The sequence below is a fragment of the Eleutherodactylus coqui genome, chromosome 10 (genome assembly GCF_035609145.1).
Source record: "Eleutherodactylus coqui strain aEleCoq1 chromosome 10, aEleCoq1.hap1, whole genome shotgun sequence".
Classification (NCBI taxonomy): Eukaryota; Metazoa; Chordata; class Amphibia; order Anura; family Eleutherodactylidae; genus Eleutherodactylus; species Eleutherodactylus coqui.
Genome location: NC_089846.1, coordinates 93,068,199 through 93,089,156, shown reverse-complemented (window position 1 = coordinate 93,089,156; position 20,958 = coordinate 93,068,199). Strand labels below are relative to the sequence as shown.

General features: G+C 42.9%; 1 protein-coding gene across 3 annotated transcripts in view; it reads right to left on the bottom strand.

The window, feature by feature from the left end:
• Window positions 1-235: 235 nt before the first annotated feature.
• The window catches only part of HDX (highly divergent homeobox), an 82,543-nt gene continuing 61,820 nt past the window's right edge, over window positions 236-20,958 (bottom strand). For all 3 annotated transcript variants that reach the window (XM_066581467.1, XM_066581468.1, XM_066581469.1), the window contains 2 exons: window positions 2,327-2,449; window positions 236-1,427 (listed from right to left, as the gene is read on the bottom strand). In XM_066581467.1, the coding sequence (XP_066437564.1) occupies window positions 1,302-1,427; window positions 2,327-2,449 (249 nt within the window). In that variant the 3' untranslated portion in view covers window positions 236-1,301. The remainder of the gene's footprint in view (window positions 1,428-2,326; window positions 2,450-20,958) is intronic.

Here is a 20,958-nt window from a genome sequence, read left to right as displayed (position 1 = left end):
TCCCCTTTATATGTTTAGAATAAAAGAAATAAAAAAAAATACGTATTACACTTTTTTGGTCACCTCGTCTAACAGAAAAACAATTAAGTTGATAATAATAATTAATCAAAAAGTCGTAAGAACTCTAAAATGGCACCAATAGAAACTAGAGGACGTCCCGCAAATAACGAGACCCTACACAACTATGTTGACCGAAAAATAAACTATTCATAGCAGTCAGAAGATGGCGGCAGAAAATAGATATATTTTTTCAAAAGATATTTTATTTTTAAAACTAGTAAAGCAAAAAACTATATAAATTTGGTATCTCAGTAATCGTACCGCCCCCGGGGTAAGGGCGCCCACACGCTGCGTTTAACGTGAAGGTCAATGGGACTTTCTAATGTTAAAAACGCATCACTAGTTTGTGCTTTGCTATTTTTGTGCGATGCGGTTTTAACATTAGAAAGTCCCACTGACAATCACGATAAAGGAACGCAGTGCGTGGGCGCCCGAAGGGAAGGATCTCATTTTTGCTGCAATATGTATGCTAATAAAACAAGACCCCGCCAAAGATGGCGCAATAGTGTTTTTTTCCTTTTCACAACGAGCCCTCAGACAGCGACGTCGATGGGGAAATAAAAGAGTTGCGATTTTTTGAAAGTGGGGAGGAAAAAACAAAAATGAAACAAAACAAATGGGGCCATGTCATTAAGGGGTTAAAGTTAGAGGCTCCTGTAATCTCTGTAGTCGGCCTATGTTGCGCTCCAGAAGCGGGGATGTATCAGGGCATAACAGAGCGGATACACCATTCAGGACTCTGGGGGAGTTGGGTAACAAGCTGTACTGGTCGTCACCCAACTTTCTTACAACTTGATACATGTTAATGGATGGAAGAAAAATGTATCAGCTCATCAGCAGAGGGCAAACCCGGAGGGCCGCTGCGGAGCAAACCCGGAGGGCCGCTGCGGGGCAAACCCGGAGGGCCGCTGCAGGGAGCACTTGGAGGGCCCCTGCGGGGAGAACCCCAGAGGATCGCTGCAGGAGTCTGGGGAAATGCTAAGAAACATCCATAAAAGAATTTGTGAGCAGTGATTGGATAAATGACTCCCGGAATGGCGTCCTACAGAAGACCCAGCTGTGCGCACACCGGCGAGACGCGTTTCCTCATTGTTATACGTTTATTTCCTCTGTGATTATATTTTCCATGAAGCAAAATAGATTCTATCTCCACCTGATGAAAATAACTTAGAGATTTTTTTAATTTCTTTTTTTAAACTTTTGTAAAATCCATCAGTTCTTTCCTTCCGGAGTTTGTGCGTTCACATGCCGTCTGAGATGTTCTTCTCAGGCATGGAGGAAATGCTGTATGAGGTATCGTCGTGATCGGGAGACGCGTGGCTGTAGTCCATCTCTTCCAGTTCCAGAGGCGGCTCACTGACCAGAATCTATAGAGTACAGAGAAAGAAAGGGTTATACTATGCATCACTGTTCTCATGGCTCCACCAGCAGAATAGTGAGTGCAGCTCTGGAGTATAATACAGTATGTAACTCAGGATCATTACAGGATAAGTAATGTACGTACACAGTGACTCCACCAGCAGAATAGTGAGTGCAGCTCTGGAGTATAATACAGGATGTAACTCAGGATCAGTACAGGATAAGTAATGTATGTACACAGTGACTCCACCAGCAGAGTAGTGAGTGCAGCTCTGGAGTATAATACAGGATGTAACTCAGGATCAATACAGGATAAGTAATGTATGTACACAGTGACTCTACCAGCAGAATAGTGAGTACAGCTCTGGAGTATAATACAGGATGTAACTCAGGATCAGTACAGGATAAGTAATGTATGTACACAGTGACTCCACCAGCAGAATAGTGAGTGCAGCTCTGGAGTATAATACAGGATGTAACTCAGGAGCAGTACAGGATAAGTAATGTATGTATACAGTGACTCCACCAGCAGAATAGTGAGTGCAGCTCTGGAGTATAATACAGGATGTAACTCAGGATCAGTACAGGATAAGTAATGTATGTACACAGTGACTCCACCAGCAGAGTAGTGAGTGCAGCTCTGGAGTATAATACAGGATGTAACTCAGGAGCAGTACAGGATAAGTAATGTATGTACACAGTGACTCCACCAGCAGAACAGCGAGTGCAGCTCTGGAGTATAATGCAGGAAAATTAATGTCATGTCTGTATATAGCCTCTCTGCTCTTTATGAAGATTACTTCTATATGGCAGTAACCTGAGGATCAGAGGCAATCAGGGACTTTTGCACAGACCATCAGGGACACCTCTGGGTCTGAGCAGCAGGTAAGGTGGCTTCTGCTCCTACCTGTTGTTGCTCCCGGTCATTCAATCTGATGGACTGTATCAGACTCCTGGTGAAGGCCTGCAGCTCTGCGTACTTCTGCTTGTATCTCTCCAGCTCGCTCTCCATGTACCTCACTTCTTCATTCTGCATTAAGAGAGAAGACAGAGTGTTTGCAAACATAACCTGGCAGAACGCAGTGCATGGCGATGTACGACAGAACCAGCACGCACGTAACAAACGTTCCATCTCCAAACTGTACACAGTGCATCACATGGGTCTAAAGGGTTAAAAATCAGCGACCAACCAAGTACTGAGAATAAAGCATTACAAATGTCTCTTCCATGTAACGGTCTCTTTACTTTACGCTTCTCCCGTACAGCCCAGGCATTAGATAGTCCTTGTTAGATGTATTGGACTCGTCTTTGCAGCTACCGGACGGTTTTCCTAAAAATAACTGATACAATGCAGATTTTTCCTGTCCGATTCCTCAGTTCCTGACACACCAGAGAGTCAGTGTACGGAACCAGCATGCACAGTAATGGGGCGTCCGAATCGTTTGGCCTCATGATAATAACTACTTCTAAGCATAAAAACTGTGAAATGTTTTGGTGGCGACACCTAGTGGTCAAAATACTTACATTACAGCCTGGACTACAGAATCATCTCACTTTACAGTCTGAGGTGAAGTTTTATGCTATCATTATTATTGCTAGTTAACGCGGATCTCCTATGTCACTTGATCTAACACTGGGGACCGAAGAAACCATGGATCCCCCTGTGTTTAACCCTTTACATGCTGCGGTCAGTGCGATCATGGCCTGTAAAACACTGATGTGATCGCGGGGGTCCTGATTGATTGCTATGGCACCCAGAGGCTTGACTATATAGCCTCTGGGTCTGCCAGCTACAGTGACCTATGAGGTTCAGTCTCTGGCTTTCCAATGCACTACTATACAGCAGTATAGCAATGAGTGATAAAATAGGCAAAAGAATGAAAATAAAAAATATAAAAAATTAAAAATGACAAAACCACGCCAAAAAAAGTCACCCATGTGTATCGCTGCATTCATAATTCAACAGCTAATTTTGCCTACCTTACCTTACAAAAAACATCACATGGACAACAAATGGTACTAATAAACCAAACAGACAAAAAATGAAAGGCATGACTGGTCTTTGAAATCAGTGATAAACTAAAAAAAAATGTTTTTTATAAAAAGTGTGAAAAAGTTGCAAAAAAACAAACAGCCCATATAAATTTGCTATTGAGATAATCGTAGCGGCCGCACAATTAATGTAACATATGATTTATACTTCGTGGGGTAAAAATAAAAATCAGGCCAGAATTGCAGATTCTGTTAATCTTGCCTCTAGAAAAAATGGAATAAAAAGCAATCAAAATGTGTTATGTTCCTAAAAATTGCATAGATGACTGGAGATCATCCCACGAGGAACGAACCCCCACGGAGCTCCGTCGATGGAAAGCTAAGAATGTTCTGGCTCCTGGAGTGTGACGGTGAAAAAAACTGAGAAATTAAGCTATGCTGACAGAAGTATTGGCCCCCCACCAATCCTGTGCTGTCAGCTGATGTGGGGCGTCAGGCCGCTCTCACACACGGCGTCGGTAAAATGCTGCCATTTTGATTGCGGTGTTTTACCGCGATTTCTATTTGGATTTTCGAATGCAGGTTACTGTGCCTGCAGTTACAAGCGCCGGCCACTACATGAAGGTCGGCACTGAGGCTTCTGCGCCGACTTCTGTGTATTTGCGGTGCTGCCAGCATGCGCCTGCACAGGTGATCGGTCAGGGTCCCGAGTGGAGGACCCGAGCTGATCAACTACTGATGACCTATTCTGATGATAGGTCATCAGTAGTATTTCCCTGGAAAACGCCTTTAAAGAGAGCACCTAAGAGGTGAGTGAGGAGACTTGCCAGGCCATGCATGCTGCTCAGAGAAATACATGCAATTAAGGAAGATGGACATTGGTTTGCAGCAGTGCTGGCATCCAACAGGTGGCGCTGCAGAGGTATTGTTCTATCTTTCTTATTTGCATATATTTCACAGAGGAGCTTGCATCGTTGTTACGTCCATATGGCGCACTAAAGTGCCACGCCCCAGCATAGATGCAAGATGGTGTCCTAATAAAACCGCAACAACTTTCATCATGTATTGCAAGGACCAACTGCACCTCTCCAGGCTAAGATGGAAGGACCCCTGTACCTTACTAAACCGGGAAAGTGGGGACCCCCTGCCTAAAAGCAGGGTGATTGTCCCGATAAGGACTGTCCCACTGACTTCATCTGGGACTTGGCGGTCCCCAATTAGGGACCTGGAGAGATGTACAAAACACACACAGGACAAGACACTGTTGACACACACTGTACACAGAACATGACTGTTCACACCTCATGTCTGCACAGACATACAGAACAAGTCACTGTTCACACTATCACACGGGGTTATGAATACCACTTAGAACAGGAACTCCACCCAAAACTCACATGCATACAGATAGTAAACCATAGCCAGTCCAAGTGTTCTCACACCAAGGGGAAAGTCAGTCAGCCACCGCGCCAAAACAACAGGGAACAGTGTCAGGCATCACCCATCTGACACACATAGGACATCAGATGTCTGGAGGCCGCAGCTCTAAAGGGAAAGGGAGAGACCTGTGGGTGTATGCACTTGTGTGGTCAGCGTGCCACACACTACTCACTACACGCACCCCAGAAGGCAAGGAGGGGAGGGACAGCAGATGTCCAGACCGTCCTCAGGGAAGATGAGAGAGACAATTCAGACAAGCATTCAGAACACGAGCTCCGAGTGGATTTACAACAGAGTAAAGCACTAATATGCTCAGCATCTACTACCGAGAGATGCTGGTATTTAAATGCAGCAGACCAGAGGGGACTGGCTAGAGAAACACCACACCCAGCCAGCTCAATTAATTCTCACCTGTGAGGTTGTGCTCATGGAAACCTGTAGAATCACAGGTCCCAGACGCACACCGTAACAATGGCCTTATCAGTCACCTTCTAGGTGCTGTCATTAAGAAGAACTTATACCCCTCCCGACCCATGGACAGATGAATCACGGTACACCATCTGCCGATCAGATGGCCGTCCTTGGGGGTGATGGTTGCCTGAAGAGCAGTTTCTACACGACTGCATCGTCCCAACAGTGGAGTTTGGAGGAGGGTCTGTTATGACGAGTGGGGGGGGGGGGGTTCTGCTGGGAAGGACGAGGGCCATTGGTTATAGCGAAGTCCACCATCAATACCAACGGGTACAGAGACATTCTGGACAATCTGGCATCACCTCCCCTGTGGTAATACTTGGGTACAGCTCTGTGCCTCTACCAACATGACGAGCACCATGTCTGTGGCACGCAGTGCGGGAGAGCAGAACGTCTGCAAACTTGATTGATCCGCCCAAAGTCTGGATCTCAATCCCATCGAGCGGGGCGAACTAGAATGTTGTATCCGTGCTCCCAACACGCCCATCATCCCCCCCCATCACTATTTGAAGCTCTTCTCCAGGAATGGAGGTAAATCCCTTCAAACGTCTATGGGAATTTGGTGGAAAGCGGCCGCGGAGATACTGCAGTTATTGAGGCCAAAGGTGGCCAACACCGGATTGGAAAATGTGAATAACATCCAATTTCATCAGCTTCTATGTCCAATACTTGTGTGAACACAGTGTATGCTTGGTTTGTGTTTTTGGAGGTAACAGAGGGGTTACACAAGGCTTCTGGACCTTGCTGTATAGAAATGATGCACTACATGGACAAACCTCAGATCCATTGGGACAGTCCTGGATGTTGGGGTCTGTCCGTCTGTCCTGAGAGCTAGGATGTATGTACCGCCAAGGCAGATTTACTGCCTGTGCAGAGGGAATTATCTAAAACAAGAGGCTATACTCACTTTGGTTCCCTGCTCACTTTTGGGTAGCGCTATCACGTCTAGCATGTGATCACTGTAGCCAATCAGTGTCCTCGGCAGTACCACCCCTGAGGATTGGGGTATAGTGATTATGTCCTATGCTTCCACTACCCAGAAGTGACTGGGGGAGTTGAGCAGTGAGGGAAGCAGAAGACATGAAGCGGTCTCCCAACCATCCTGGATTCACTGGGACAGTCCTGGATTGTGGGTGCGGTCCAACGGTCCTGGGAGGCAGGAGACGTGTCTCGCAGGGGCAGCCGGGATGGGAGTCAAATAAAAACACAGCCGATACTCGCTTTCGCTCCCACATCCAATCTGTTCAACCTGGCCTCGTTCCGCCCCTCATGGGGAGTCTGATCACCTTTCGTCTAACATATGATGGCTGCAGCCAATCCATGACGCCTCAGCCTTACCAAGGCTGACGATTGGCTGCAGTGATCACATGATGTGATCAAGCTACCTGGAAGCCTGTGGGGATCTGAAATGACTCAGTCCAAAGTAAAGAGGGAAGCGAAAGATGTGAGTATAGGCTGCTTTTTTATCTTACGGCATCAAAGGGGGAATTTTACTAAGGGGGAACCTGAAGGGGCAGTCTAACTGAGGGGGGACCTGTAGGGGCAGTCTAACGGAGGGGGGACCTGTAGGGGCAGTCTAACGGAGAGGGGACCTGTAGGGGCAGTCTAACGGAGAGGGGACCTGTAGGGGCAGTCTAACTGAGGGGGGACCTGTAGGGGCAGTCTAACGGAGGGGGGACCTGTAGGGGCAGTCTAACGGAGAGGGGACCTGTAGGGGCAGTCTAACGGAGGGGGGACCTGAAGGGGCAGTCTAACGGAGGGGGGGACCTGAAGGGGCAGTCTGAGGGGCAACATGTAGGGGTAGTGTTACTGAGGGTGGACATGTAGCGGCAGTCTAACTGAGGGGGGACCTGAAGGGGCAATCTAACTGAAGGGGGACCTGTAGGAGCAGTCTAACTGAGGGTGGACATGTAGGGGCAGTCTAACTGAGGGGGGACCTGTAGGGGCAGTCTAACTGAAGGGAGACATGTAGGGGCAGTCTACCTGAGGGGGGACATGTAGGGGTAGTGTTACTGAGGGTGAACATGTAGGGGCAGTCTAACTGAGGGGGGACCTATAGGAGCAGTCTTACTGAGGGGGGACCTGTAGGGGCAGTCTAACTGAGGGGGAATATGTAGGGGCAGTCTAACTGAGGGGGGATATGTAGGGGCAGTGTTACTGAAAGGGGACATGTAGGGGCAGTGTTACTGAAAGGGGACATGTAGGGGCAGTGTTACTGAAAGGGGACATGTAGGGGCAGTGTTACTGAAAGGGGACCTGTAGGGGCAGTCTAACGGAGGGGGGACCTGAAGGGGCAGTCTAACGGAGGGGGGGACCTGAAGGGGCAGTCTGAGGGGCGACATGTAGGGGTAGTGTTACTGAGGGTGGACATGTAGCGGCAGTCTAATTGAGGGGGGACCTGAAGGGGCAATCTAACTGAAGGGGGACCTGTAGGAGCAGTCTAACTGAGGGGGGATGCGTAGGGGTAGTGTTACTGAGGGTGGACATGTAGGGGCAGTCTAACTGAGGGGGGACCTGTAGGGGCAGTCTAACTGAAGGGAGACATGTAGGGGCAGTCTACCTGAGGGGGGACATGTAGGGGTAGTGTTACTGAGGGTGAACATGTAGGGGCAGTCTAACTGTGGGGGGGACCTATAGGAGCAGTCTTACTGAGGGGGGACCTGTAGGGGCAGTCTAACTGAGGGGGAATATGTAGGGGCAGTGTTACTGAAAGGGGACATGTAGGGGCAGTGTTACTGAAAGGGGACATGTAGGGGCAGTGTTACTGAAAGGGGACATGTAGGGGCAGTGTTACTGAAAGGGGACATGTAGGGGCAATGTTACTGAGGGTGGACATGTAGGGGCAGTCTAACTGAGGGGGGACCTGTAGGGGCAGTCTTACTGAGGGGGAACCTGTAGGGGCAGTCTTACTGAAAGGGGACCTGTAGGGGTAGTGTTACTGAGGGGGGACATGAAGGGGCAGTCTAACTGAAGGGAGACATGTAGGGGCAGTCTACCTGAGGGGGGACATGTAGGGGCAGTGTTACTGAGGGTGGACATGTAGGGGCAGTCTAACTGAGGGGGGACCTGTAAGAGCAGTCCAACTGAGGGGGAACCTGAAGGGGCAGTCTAACTAAGGGGGGACCTGAAGGGGCAGTCTAACTAAGGGAGACCTGAAGGGGCAGTCTAACTGAGGGGGGACCTGAAGGGGCAGACTAACTGAGGGGGGACCTGAAGGGGCAGTCTAACTGAGGGAGGACCTGAAGGGGCAGTCTAACTGAGGGGGGACCTGAAGGGGCAGTCTAACTGAGGGGGGACCTGAAGGGGCAGTCTAACTGAGGGGGGACCTGAAGGGGCAGTCTAACTGAGGGGGGACCTGAAGGGGCAGTCTAACTGAGGGGGGACCTGTAGGGGCAGTCTAACGGAGGGGGGACCTGTAGAGGCAGTCTTACTGAGGGAGCACATGTAGGGGAAGTCTTACTGAGGGGGAAAATGCAGGGGCAGTGTTACTGAGGGTGACATATAGGGTCAGTTTAACTGAAGCGGGACATGTAGGGGCAGTCTAACTGAGGGGGGACATGTAGGAGGAAGTGTTACTGAGGGGACACATGTAGGGTCAGTTTTACTGAGGAGGCACATGTAGGAGCAGTGTTGCTACACAAAGGGCACTTTTACTGAGGGGTGACATGAGGGCATTATTATAGAAAGGGGGCATTTTTATTGTGAGATGATAAAAAGGTGTAACTTAGGGAAAGGGGTGTGGCCTAAATTAAAAAACCTATATAAACTGCAGCGTTCCACAAGGATGTCCCTTCTCATCGTTGTGTAAGTGTTGGGATGTACGGCACAGGCACTGGGCTAATGTCATGTAGATAAAATTACCCAAGACCACAGGAGCAGTTCTCCCCACCAAAACAGCTGGTTAGGAGGTCCCGGCAGCGCCCCTCTACCTCATCCGGACCAGACACTTCCTTGGGAAAACTGCTCAATTAAATTGGAATGATTAGAATAGTTAACCCTTTACTAACAGACAAAGGCTAACAATAAACAAAGGCTGTCAGGATGCCAAATGTGGGAGAGAAAGCAGAGAAGAAAGATTATTGAATCTCCATAACCCACAAATCATCTCATTATCAGCTGCAGACAGAGAAATAATAACACGGCGACACCAGAAGTGTAATAACCTCCCGCAGCAGCTTTATAAACGTGTGTGTAACTGAGCACAAAATGCTGAGAGGAGGCAGAAAATGATTAATACCGTACCTGATAATAACCTTATATCAGCACCGAGGCTGCTACCCACAGATACAGGAACGTACTGCCAGGAGACCGCCGGGCAAAGAATGACACACCATGTGACAAACACAAATCCAACTACTTGTTATCCCATGTATAACTTATACCCCGAGGAATAAGAAATGTACTTTTATTTACCCAGTGAGAAACAGTAGTTCTATCTTAGAACACAGGAGGCAGTACTATTGTTAGTATATCCTTGTACAGAGGAGGCAGTATTATAGTAGTTATATTCTTGTACATAGGAGGCAGTATTATAGAAGTTATATTCTTGTACATAGGAGGCAGTATTATAGAAGTTAAATTCTTGTATATAGGGGGCAGTATTATAGTAGTTATATTCTTGTACATAGGAGCAGTATTATAGTAGTTATATTCTTGTACATAGGAGGCAGTATTATAGTAGTTATATTCATGTACATAGAGGGCAGTATTATAGTAGTTATATTCTTGTATATAGGGGGGCAGTATTATAGTAGTTATATTCTTGTACATAGGGAGCAGTATTATAGTAGTTATATTCTTGTACATTGGGGGCAGTATTATAGTAGTTATATTCTTGTACATAGGGGGGCAGTATTATAGTAGCTATATTCTTGTACATAGGGGGCAGTATTATAGTAGTTATATTCTTGTACATAGGGGCAGTATTATAGTAGTTATATTCTTGTACAGAGAGGGCAGTATTATAGTAATTATATTCTTGTACATAGGAGCAGTATAGTAGTTATATTCTTGTACATAGGGACACTATTATAGTAGTTATATTCTTGTACATAGGGGGCAGTATTAGAACAGTTATATTCTTGTACATAGGAGTCAGTATTATAGTAAATATATTCTTGTACATAGGGGGCAGTATTGTAGTAGTTATATTCTTGTACAGAGAGGGCAGTATTATAGTAATTATATTCTTGTGCATAGGAGCAGTATTATAGTAGTTATATTCTTGTATATAGGGCTCAGTATTATAGTAGTTATATTCTTGCACAGAGAGGGCAGTATTATAGTAGTTATATTCTTGTACATAGGGGAGCAGTATTATAGTAGTTATATTCTTGTACATAGGAGCAGTATTATAGCAGTTATATTCTTGTACATGGGGGGCAGTATTATAGTAGTTATATTCTTGTACATAGGGGGCAGTATTATAGTAGGTATATCCTTGTACAGAGAGGGCAGTATTATAGTAGTTCTATTCCTGTACATAGGAGCACTATTATAGCAGTTATATTCTTGTACATACGAGCAGTATTATAGTAGTTATATTCCTGTACATAGGAGGCAGTATTATAGTAGTTATATTCTTGTACATAGGGGGCAGTATTATTGTAGTTATATTCTTGTACATAGGGGCAGTATTATAGTAGTTATATTCTTGTACATAGGGGGCAGTATTATAGTAGTTATATTCTTGTACATAGGAGTCAGGATTATAGTAGTTATATTCTTGTACATAGGAGGCAGTATTATAGTAGTTATATCCTTGTACATAAGAGGCAGTATTATAGTAGTTATATTCTTGTACATAGGGGGCAGTATTATAGTAGTTATATTCTTGTACATAGGAGCAGTATTATGTAGTTATATTCTTGTACATAGGGGCAATATTATAGTAGTTATATTCTTGTACATAGGGGGCAGTATTATAGTAGTTATATTATTGTACATAGGGAGCAGTATTATAGTAGTTATATTCTTGTGCATAGGGGGCAGTATTATAGTAGTTATATTCTTGTGCATAGGGGGCAGTATTATAGAAGTTATATTCTTGTACATAGGGGGCAGTATTATAGTAGCTATATTCTTGGACACAGCTGGCCGTATTATAGTAGTTATAATCTTGTACCGTGGGGCAGTATTATAGTAGTTATATTCTCTTACATAGGAGGCAGTATTATAGTAGTTATGTTCTTGTACATAGGAGGAAGTATTATATTAGTTATCTTCTTGTACATAGGGGGCAGTATTATACTAGTTATCTTCTTGTACATAGGAGGCAGTATTATAGTAGGTATATTCTTGTACAAAGGAGGCAGTATTATAGTAGTTACATTCTTGTACATAGGAGGCAGTATTATAGTAGTTATATTCTTGTACATGGGGGGCAGTATTATAGTAAATATATTCTTGTACATAGGGGGCAGTATTGTATTAGTTATATTCTTGTACAGAGAGGGCAGTATTATAGTAATTATATTCTTGTACATAGGAGCAGTATTATAGTAGTTATATTCTTGTACATAGGAGGCAGTATTATAATAGTTATATTCTTGTACATAGGGACACTATTATAGTAGTTATATTCTTGTACATAGGAGTCAGTATTATAGTAAATATATTCTTGTACATAGGGGGCAGTATTGTAGTAGTTGTATTCTTGTATATAGGGGGGCAGTATTATAGTAGTTATATTCTTGCACAGAGAGGGCAGTATTATAGTAGTTATATTCTTGTACATAGGGGACAGTATTATAGTAGGTATATTTCTGTACATAGGAGCACTATAATAGCAGTTATATTCTTGTACATACGAGCAGTATTATAGTGGTTATATTCCTGTACATAGGAGCAGTATTATAGCAGTTATATTCTTGTACATAGGGGGCAGTATTATAGTAGTTATATTCTTGTACAGAGAGGGCAGTATTATAGTAGTTATATTCTTGTACATAGGGACACTATTATAGTAGTTATATTCTTGTACATAGGAGTCAGTATTATAGTAAATATATTCTTGTACATAGGGGGCAGTATTGTAGAAGTTGTATTCTTGTATATAGGGGGGCAGTATTATAGTAGTTATATTCTTGCACAGAGAGGGCAGTATTATAGTAGTTATATTCTTGTACATAGGGGACAGTATTATAGTAGGTATATTTCTGTACATAGGAGCACTATAATAGCAGTTATATTCTTGTACATACGAGCAGTATTATAGTGGTTATATTCCTGTACATAGGAGCAGTATTTTAGCAGTTATATTCTTGTACATAGGGGGCAGTATTATAGTAGTTATATTCTTGTACAGAGAGGGCAGTATTATAGTAGTTATATTCCTGTACATAGGAGCACTATTATAGCAGTTATATTCTTGTACATAGGAGCAGTATTATAGCAGTTATATTCTTGTACATAGGGGGCAGTATTATAGTAGTTATATTATTGTACATAGGGGGCAGTATTATAGTAGTTATATTCTTGTACATAGGAGGCAGTATTATAGTAGTTATATTCTTGTACATAGGAGGCAGTATTATAGTAGTTATATCCTTGCACATAGGAGGCAGTATTATAGTAGCTATATTCTTGTGCATAGGGGGCAGTATTATAGTAGTTATATTCTTGTACATAGGGAGCAGTATTATAGTAGTTATATTCTTGTGCATAGGGGGCAGTATTATAGTAGTTATATTCTTGTACATAGGGGGCAGTATTATAGTAGCTATATTCTTGGACACAGTTGGCCGTATTATAGTAGTTATAATCTTGTACCTTGGGGGCAGTATTATAGTAGTTATATTCTTGTACATAGGGGGCAGTATTATAGTAGTTATATTCTTGTACATAGGGGGCAGTATTATAGTAGTTTTATTCTTGTACATAGGGGGCAGTATTATAGTAGTTATATTCTCTTACATAGGAGGTAGTATTATAGTAGTTATATTATTGTACATAGGGAGCAGTATTATAGTAGTTATATTCTTGTGCATAGGGGGCAGTATTATAGTAGTTATATTCTTGTGCATAGGGGGCAGTATTATAGAAGTTATATTCTTGTACATAGGGGGCAGTATTATAGTAGCTATATTCTTGGACATAGTTGGCCGTATTATAGTAGTTATAATCTTGTACCGTGGGGCAGTATTATAGTAGTTATATTCTCTTACATAGGAGGCAGTATTATAGTAGTTATGTTCTTGTACATAGGAGGAAGTATTATATTAGTTATCTTCTTGTACATAGGGGGCAGTATTATACTAGTTATCTTCTTGTACATAGGAGGCAGTATTATAGTAGGTATATTCTTGTACAAAGGAGGCAGTATTATAGTAGTTACATTCTTGTACATAGGAGGCAGTATTATAGTAGTTATATTCTTGTACATGGGGGGCAGTATTATAGTAAATATATTCTTGTACATAGGGGGCAGTATTGTATTAGTTATATTCTTGTACAGAGAGGGCAGTATTATAGTAATTATATTCATGTACATAGGAGGCAGTATTATAGTAGTTATATTCTTGTACATGGGGGGCAGTATTATAGTAAATATATTCTTGTACATAGGGGGCAGTATTGTATTAGTTATATTCTTGTACAGAGAGGGCAGTATTATAGTAATTATATTCTTGTACATAGGAGCAGTATTATAGTAGTTATATTCTTGTACATAGGAGGCAGTATTATAATAGTTATATTCTTGTACATAGGGACACTATTATAGTAGTTATATTCTTGTACATAGGAGTCAGTATTATAGTAAATATATTCTTGTACATAGGGGGCAGTATTGTAGTAGTTGTATTCTTGTATATAGGGGGGCAGTATTATAGTAGTTATATTCTTGCACAGAGAGGGCAGTATTATAGTAGTTATATTCTTGTACATAGGGGACAGTATTATAGTAGGTATATTTCTGTACATAGGAGCACTATAATAGCAGTTATATTCTTGTACATACGAGCAGTATTATAGTGGTTATATTCCTGTACATAGGAGCAGTATTATAGCAGTTATATTCTTGTACATAGGGGGCAGTATTATAGTAGTTATATTCTTGTACAGAGAGGGCAGTATTATAGTAGTTATATTCTTGTACATAGGGACACTATTATAGTAGTTATATTCTTGTACATAGGAGTCAGTATTATAGTAAATATATTCTTGTACATAGGGGGCAGTATTGTAGAAGTTGTATTCTTGTATATAGGGGGGCAGTATTATAGTAGTTATATTCTTGCACAGAGAGGGCAGTATTATAGTAGTTATATTCTTGTACATAGGGGACAGTATTATAGTAGGTATATTTCTGTACATAGGAGCACTATAATAGCAGTTATATTCTTGTACATACGAGCAGTATTATAGTGGTTATATTCCTGTACATAGGAGCAGTATTTTAGCAGTTATATTCTTGTACATAGGGGGCAGTATTATAGTAGTTATATTCTTGTACAGAGAGGGCAGTATTATAGTAGTTATATTCCTGTACATAGGAGCACTATTATAGCAGTTATATTCTTGTACATAGGAGCAGTATTATAGCAGTTATATTCTTGTACATAGGGGGCAGTATTATAGTAGTTATATTATTGTACATAGGGGGCAGTATTATAGTAGTTATATTCTTGTACATAGGAGGCAGTATTATAGTAGTTATATTCTTGTACATAGGAGGCAGTATTATAGTAGTTATATCCTTGCACATAGGAGGCAGTATTATAGTAGCTATATTCTTGTGCATAGGGGGCAGTATTATAGTAGTTATATTCTTGTACATAGGGAGCAGTATTATAGTAGTTATATTCTTGTGCATAGGGGGCAGTATTATAGTAGTTATATTCTTGTACAAAGGGGGCAGTATTATAGTAGCTATATTCTTGGACACAGTTGGCCGTATTATAGTAGTTATAATCTTGTACCTTGGGGGCAGTATTATAGTAGTTATATTCTTGTACATAGGGGGCAGTATTATAGTAGTTATATTCTTGTACATAGGGGGCAGTATTATAGTAGTTTTATTCTTGTACATAGGGGGCAGTATTATAGTAGTTATATTCTCTTACATAGGAGGTAGTATTATAGTAGTTATGTTCTTGTACATAGGGGGCAGTATTATAGTAGTTATATTCTTGTACAGAGGTGGCAGCATTATAGTAGTTATATTCTTGTACATAGGAGCAGTATTATAGTAGTTATATTCTTGTACATAGGGGGCAGTATTATAGTAGTTATATTCTTGTACATAGGAGACAGTATTATAGTAGTTACATTCTTGTACATAGGAGCAGTATTATAGTAGTTATATTCTTGTGCATAGGGGGCAGTATTATAGTAGTTATATTCTTGTACATAGGAGAAGTATTATGGTAGTTATATTTTTGTGCATAGGTGGCAGTATTATAGTAGTTAGATGTGCATTAATTAAGTCTTTTCTCTTTGTGCTCCTTATATCACAGTGTATTGCTCCAGGGGCAGCTGTGAGTACAGAGGGGTAATGTGTCGCCTTCCTTCTGATGTATGTTGGACGGACATTTAGGATATATTGGACCTTCTTTATACACAGACTGGACTGACCTTTCTCCTTAGGATGGATTAGTCGTATGACGAGTATGCAGGAGAGGAGGCTGGATCGTGTGCATACTATGTGTTTCTCTTTCCACTGATATGTGAACCTTTATGACTCACTGTGCGCTCGCTGGCATTTCACGACAAGTGGCCGGGTGCAGACGGCGAGATTACAGAAGAGATTCTACCAACCCTTCACCAGGCTGGCAGCACAAATCTCTCGCTGCTCTGTTACCATGACATCCATTTCACTTGGTTTAACAAGGAATGAAAACAGATTCTCCCCGAACGCTCATTATGAAGAAATTTCATTTGAAAAGCGTACGGCGGCCTGAAGCCCAGGAATACCGCGCCCTGCCTGTGCCCACCGCCCGCAGCCAGAAGATGGGGCAGCGTTAATAGGGATTCTTTTCACTAAGTCAAAACCCTTCTGATTCCCTGAAGAAGTCTTTAAGCAAACAGTTCTGCAGAACAAAGAAAATTAGTAAATGACTAAAAAAGTGCAGCAAGACCCTGGGAAGCGGATCTGTTACCCCGCAGGGAGCGGCTAGAAGAGTGTCTTAGGATCTGATCTATGAGATGGACAGATCACTAATTTCGGTGGTGTAATGCTTCCTGTCTCCCGTTAGGCTGCTGAATGCTTACTTAACCCCTTCATGCCGCAGGTCGTACAACCTGGGTGAGCGGGGTCTGTATAGAGCGGATCAGGAGCACGCAACAGCCGTTATCAGCGTAAATGCTGATTGCGGCTTTTAACCCTGTCAACTCTGACAGCGGCATTTAAATGTCCTGATCGGTATTTGGGGGTCTCAAATGGCCACCTCCAACGATGAGATTGTGAAGAGTCCCAAGGCTGCCATGCCTATGGCACATCTTAATAGACTGCCTGCCAAATTTCAGTATAATGTAATACTATGGTATTAGTAAAAAAAAGTTTTATGAATTATTAGAAAAAATAAAAGTTTTAAAAACCTCTTTTCCAATATTTCTAATTTTAAAAAACAAAACAAAAACGTCCCCCCCCCCCAAAAAAAATATTTGGCATCTATCAAAGTAATGTATTATTTATCCTACATGGCGAATGTTATGCGAAAAAATACACCAGAGTTGTGCTTTTTTTGTTCATCCCACCTCCAAAAAAAATCTAATAAAGAGTGATCAAAAAGTCGTGTGTACTCAAACATGGAACAAATAGAAACTCCAGTGCGTGCCGGAAAAACCTTTATTTTTTTTCCCACAGATATTTTATTTTTTTAAAAGCAGTACAGCAAAAAAAACCAAAAAACTATATAGATTTGGAATCCTCGTAATCGTACCGACCCGCAGAGTAAAGCTCTTATGGCATTTTTGCAGCCGTATGTATGCTGTAAGAAGAAAGACACCCCCAAAGCAGCGCCGATCACCATGCCGGGGCCATCGGCCTCATACGTCCGTCTGTCTGTGTAACAGCAGCCTAATGCCGCAGCAAGCGGTCCTGCGCCGCTGATCCGGATGTGTTCAGAGTATAAAACATGCTTAATTCAACATCAGTGCACATTAAGTAAAGCAAAATATCTACAAAGCAACTTCTCATCAGGAGCGGCGTGAAACCGAGAGGGTATTAAAAGCGGAATTACACTTTAATTAAAGTCTTAAAAAACTGGAGAGGAAACTGTAAATATAAATCTCGTTACCGGGTTGTAAACGCATAATCTCCGCTATAAGAACACAAGGAGGAACGTTCCCCTGAGAACGATCTATCTACAGCGGAGTCTGCCTGCACCATGATTTACAGGGACCGGACCCTTTATTAGACCCCCACCCTCTCACAATTGGTGCTTCCCTGTATGGTAATTCTCCCCGTAACCCCGGAGTGCAACATAAAATCACGTGACAAGTTTTCCGTGGATCAGTTTCAGTGTAAATCCACATTAGATGGGGAAATCCAGTGATCGCAGCGACTTCCAAAGAGGCCGGGTCATTTGAGCTAGACTAGCCAGGGCCGGTATATGTTGCTGCTGACCGCGGGGGTGTTTTTTTTTCATATAATAGTGTTGGGAGCATATGGAGAACGGCGCGAGTATACAAAGAATGGTGCGATCGAGAAAAACATCCAGTGAAAGGGGATCCTGTGGACAGAAACAGCTCGTCGCCAAAAGGGGTCAGAGGAGGATGTCAGGAATCATTCTGACCAACAGCCGCTGCACAGTCAGCTAAATACAACACTGGTGCTCCAACTAACATGTCCAAGCGCACAGTTCACCATTCCTTAGCACAGATGGCTATAATAGCAGACGGCCAGTTCCAGAGCCATTGTAAGAGAAACAAAATGGTGAGACTGCAGTGGGCAAAAGAGCAAAAAACATGCATCACGGAGCATCAGAAAAACATCTCCTGGTCAGATGGATCCAGATTCCTGTTGGTGCTGATGGGAGGTCCGAATTTGGTACAAGCAGCATGAATTGCTGACCCCTTCCTGTCAGCTGGACAGAGCATGTCAGGACCTCCATCTTATCTGCAGGAACTACAAGAAGCTTCCTGTCCGCAGGGGCCGATATTCCTGAGAAATAGAATATATATGCCACGACAAGTTGCTGAGGATTCGAAGGCCAAAGGGGGTCAAACACACTACTAGATGGGGGTCTAATAAGGGGGCAGTTCAACTCTTGTCTGGTTTGGCTTTTTGTTCAGTCCCGGATTCCCCTTCAGCCTTTACTGAGGCAGGAAGTGATTATTAATAATTCCCATTAATCACATCTAGAACTATGGATGTTTAACCAAAAATCTAATAAATAAGAACTAAAACCGGCAAACATGATATGGAGTGGAAACATCCTAACCGGTAACGGGATCGCTCTCGGCTCTGTTCACACTATTAATTACAGAAGCCGGAACGCTCCGCTGCAACTGTTATATCGCAGCACCCATCGGACTGTGCTGACAGGTACGGGGCCATCCGTGTGATGGGACGAATAGTGCTGAATTCTGCGCTACTCTTCCCATCAAGTATAATGAAGCCTCTGATGGACGTGTGAGCAGAGCCTGAACGATGCAAAGTCACATATATAACTCAGTAAGGGCGTCCCCATAATGTACAGCAATAGGGTAAAATACTACAGATGATATGGTAATAGAGTATAATAGTAGATAGGAAACGACAGTATTATGTACACACAGGTTGTGTATGGTAGATGTGCCCAAGAGAGGGGCCACATATTGCCCTCACACAGGGGCCCGCAGCCTCCCTTATACAGTTAGGGCCAGAAATATTTGGACAGTAACACAATTTTCGCGAGTTGGGCTCTGCATGCCACCGCATTGGATTTGAAATGAAGCCTCTACAACAGAATTCAAGTGCAGATTGTAACGTTTAATTTAAAGGGTTGAACAAAAATATCTGATAGAAAATGTAGGAATTGTACACATTTCTTTACAAACACTCCACATTTTAGGAGCTCAAAAGTAATTGGACAAATAAATATAACCCAAACAAAATATTTTTTTTTCAATATTTTGTTGCGAATCCTTTGGAGGCAATCACTGCCTGAAGTCTGGAACCCATGGACATCACCAAACGCTGGGTTTCCTCCTTCTTAAGGCTTTGCCAGGCCTTTACAGCCGCAGCCTTCAGGTCTTGCTTATTTGTGGGTCTTTCCGTCTGAAGTCTGGATTTGAGCAAGTGAAATGCATGCTCAATTGGGTTAAGATCTGGTGATTGACTTGGCCATTGCAGAATGTTCCACTTTTTTGCACTCATGAACTCCTGGGTAGCTTTGGCTGTATGCTTGGGGTCATTGTCCATCTGTACTGTGAAGCGCCGTCCGATCAACTTTGCAGCATTTGGCTGAATCTGGGCTGAAAGTATATCCCGGTACACTTCAGAATTCATCTGGCTACTCTTGTCTGCTGTTATGTCATCAATAAACACAAGTGACCCAGTGCCATTGAAAGCCATGCATGCCCATGCCATCACATTGCCTCCACATTGTTTTACAGAGGATGTGGTGTGCCTTGGATCATGTGCCGTTCCCTTTCTTCTCCAAACCTTTTTCTTCCCATCATTCTGGTACAGGTTGATCTTTGTCTCATCTGTCCATAGAATACTTTTCCAGAACTGGGCTGGCTTCTTGAGGTGTTTTTCGGCAAATTTATCTCTGGCCTGTCTATTTTTGGAATTGATGAATGGTTTGCATCTAGATGTGAACCCTTTGTATTTACTTTCATGGAGTCTTCTCTTTACTGTTGACTTAGAGACAGATACACCTACTTCCCTGAGAGTGTTCTGGACTTCAGTTGATGTTGTGAACGGGTTCTTCTTCACCAAAGAAAGTATGCGGCGATCATCCACCACCGTTGTCTTCCGTGGACGCCCAGGCCTTTTTGAGTTCCCAAGCTCACCAGTCAATTCCTTTTTTCTCAGAATGTACCCGACTGTTGATTTTGCTACTCCAAGCATGTCTGCTATCTCTCTGATGGATTTTTTCTTTTTTTTCAGCCTCAGGATGTTCTGCTTCACCTCAATTGAGAGTTCCTTTGACCGCATGTTGTCTGGTCACAGCAACAGCTTCCAAATCCAAAACCACACACCTGGAATCAACCCCAGACCTTTTAACTACTTAATTGTTTACAGGTTAACGAGGGAGACGCCTTCTGAGTTAATTGCAGCCCTTAGAGTGCATTGTCCAATTACTTTTGGTCCCTTGAAAAAGAGGAGGCTATGCATTACAGAGCTATGATTCCTAAACCCTTTCTCCGATTTGGATGTGGAAACTCTCATATTGCAGCTGGGAGTGTGCACTTTCAGCCCATATTATATATATAATTGTATTTCTGAACATGTTTTTGTAAACAGCTAAAATGACAAAACTTGTGTCACTGTCCAAATATTTCTGGCCCTAACTGTATAACAATGGATGAGCCCTTCACTGTTCAATAACCCTGCTGCCTGTCATATGACTTGGCTGTATACCGGGGAATCAAGAGATGATGGAACCTATGTGTCATGTGACCAAGGTGACAGTGAGGGGGCAGAGGATGACAGTATGTTATGTGTCATGTGACCGAGACGTCTGTGGGGAGCAGGAGATGATG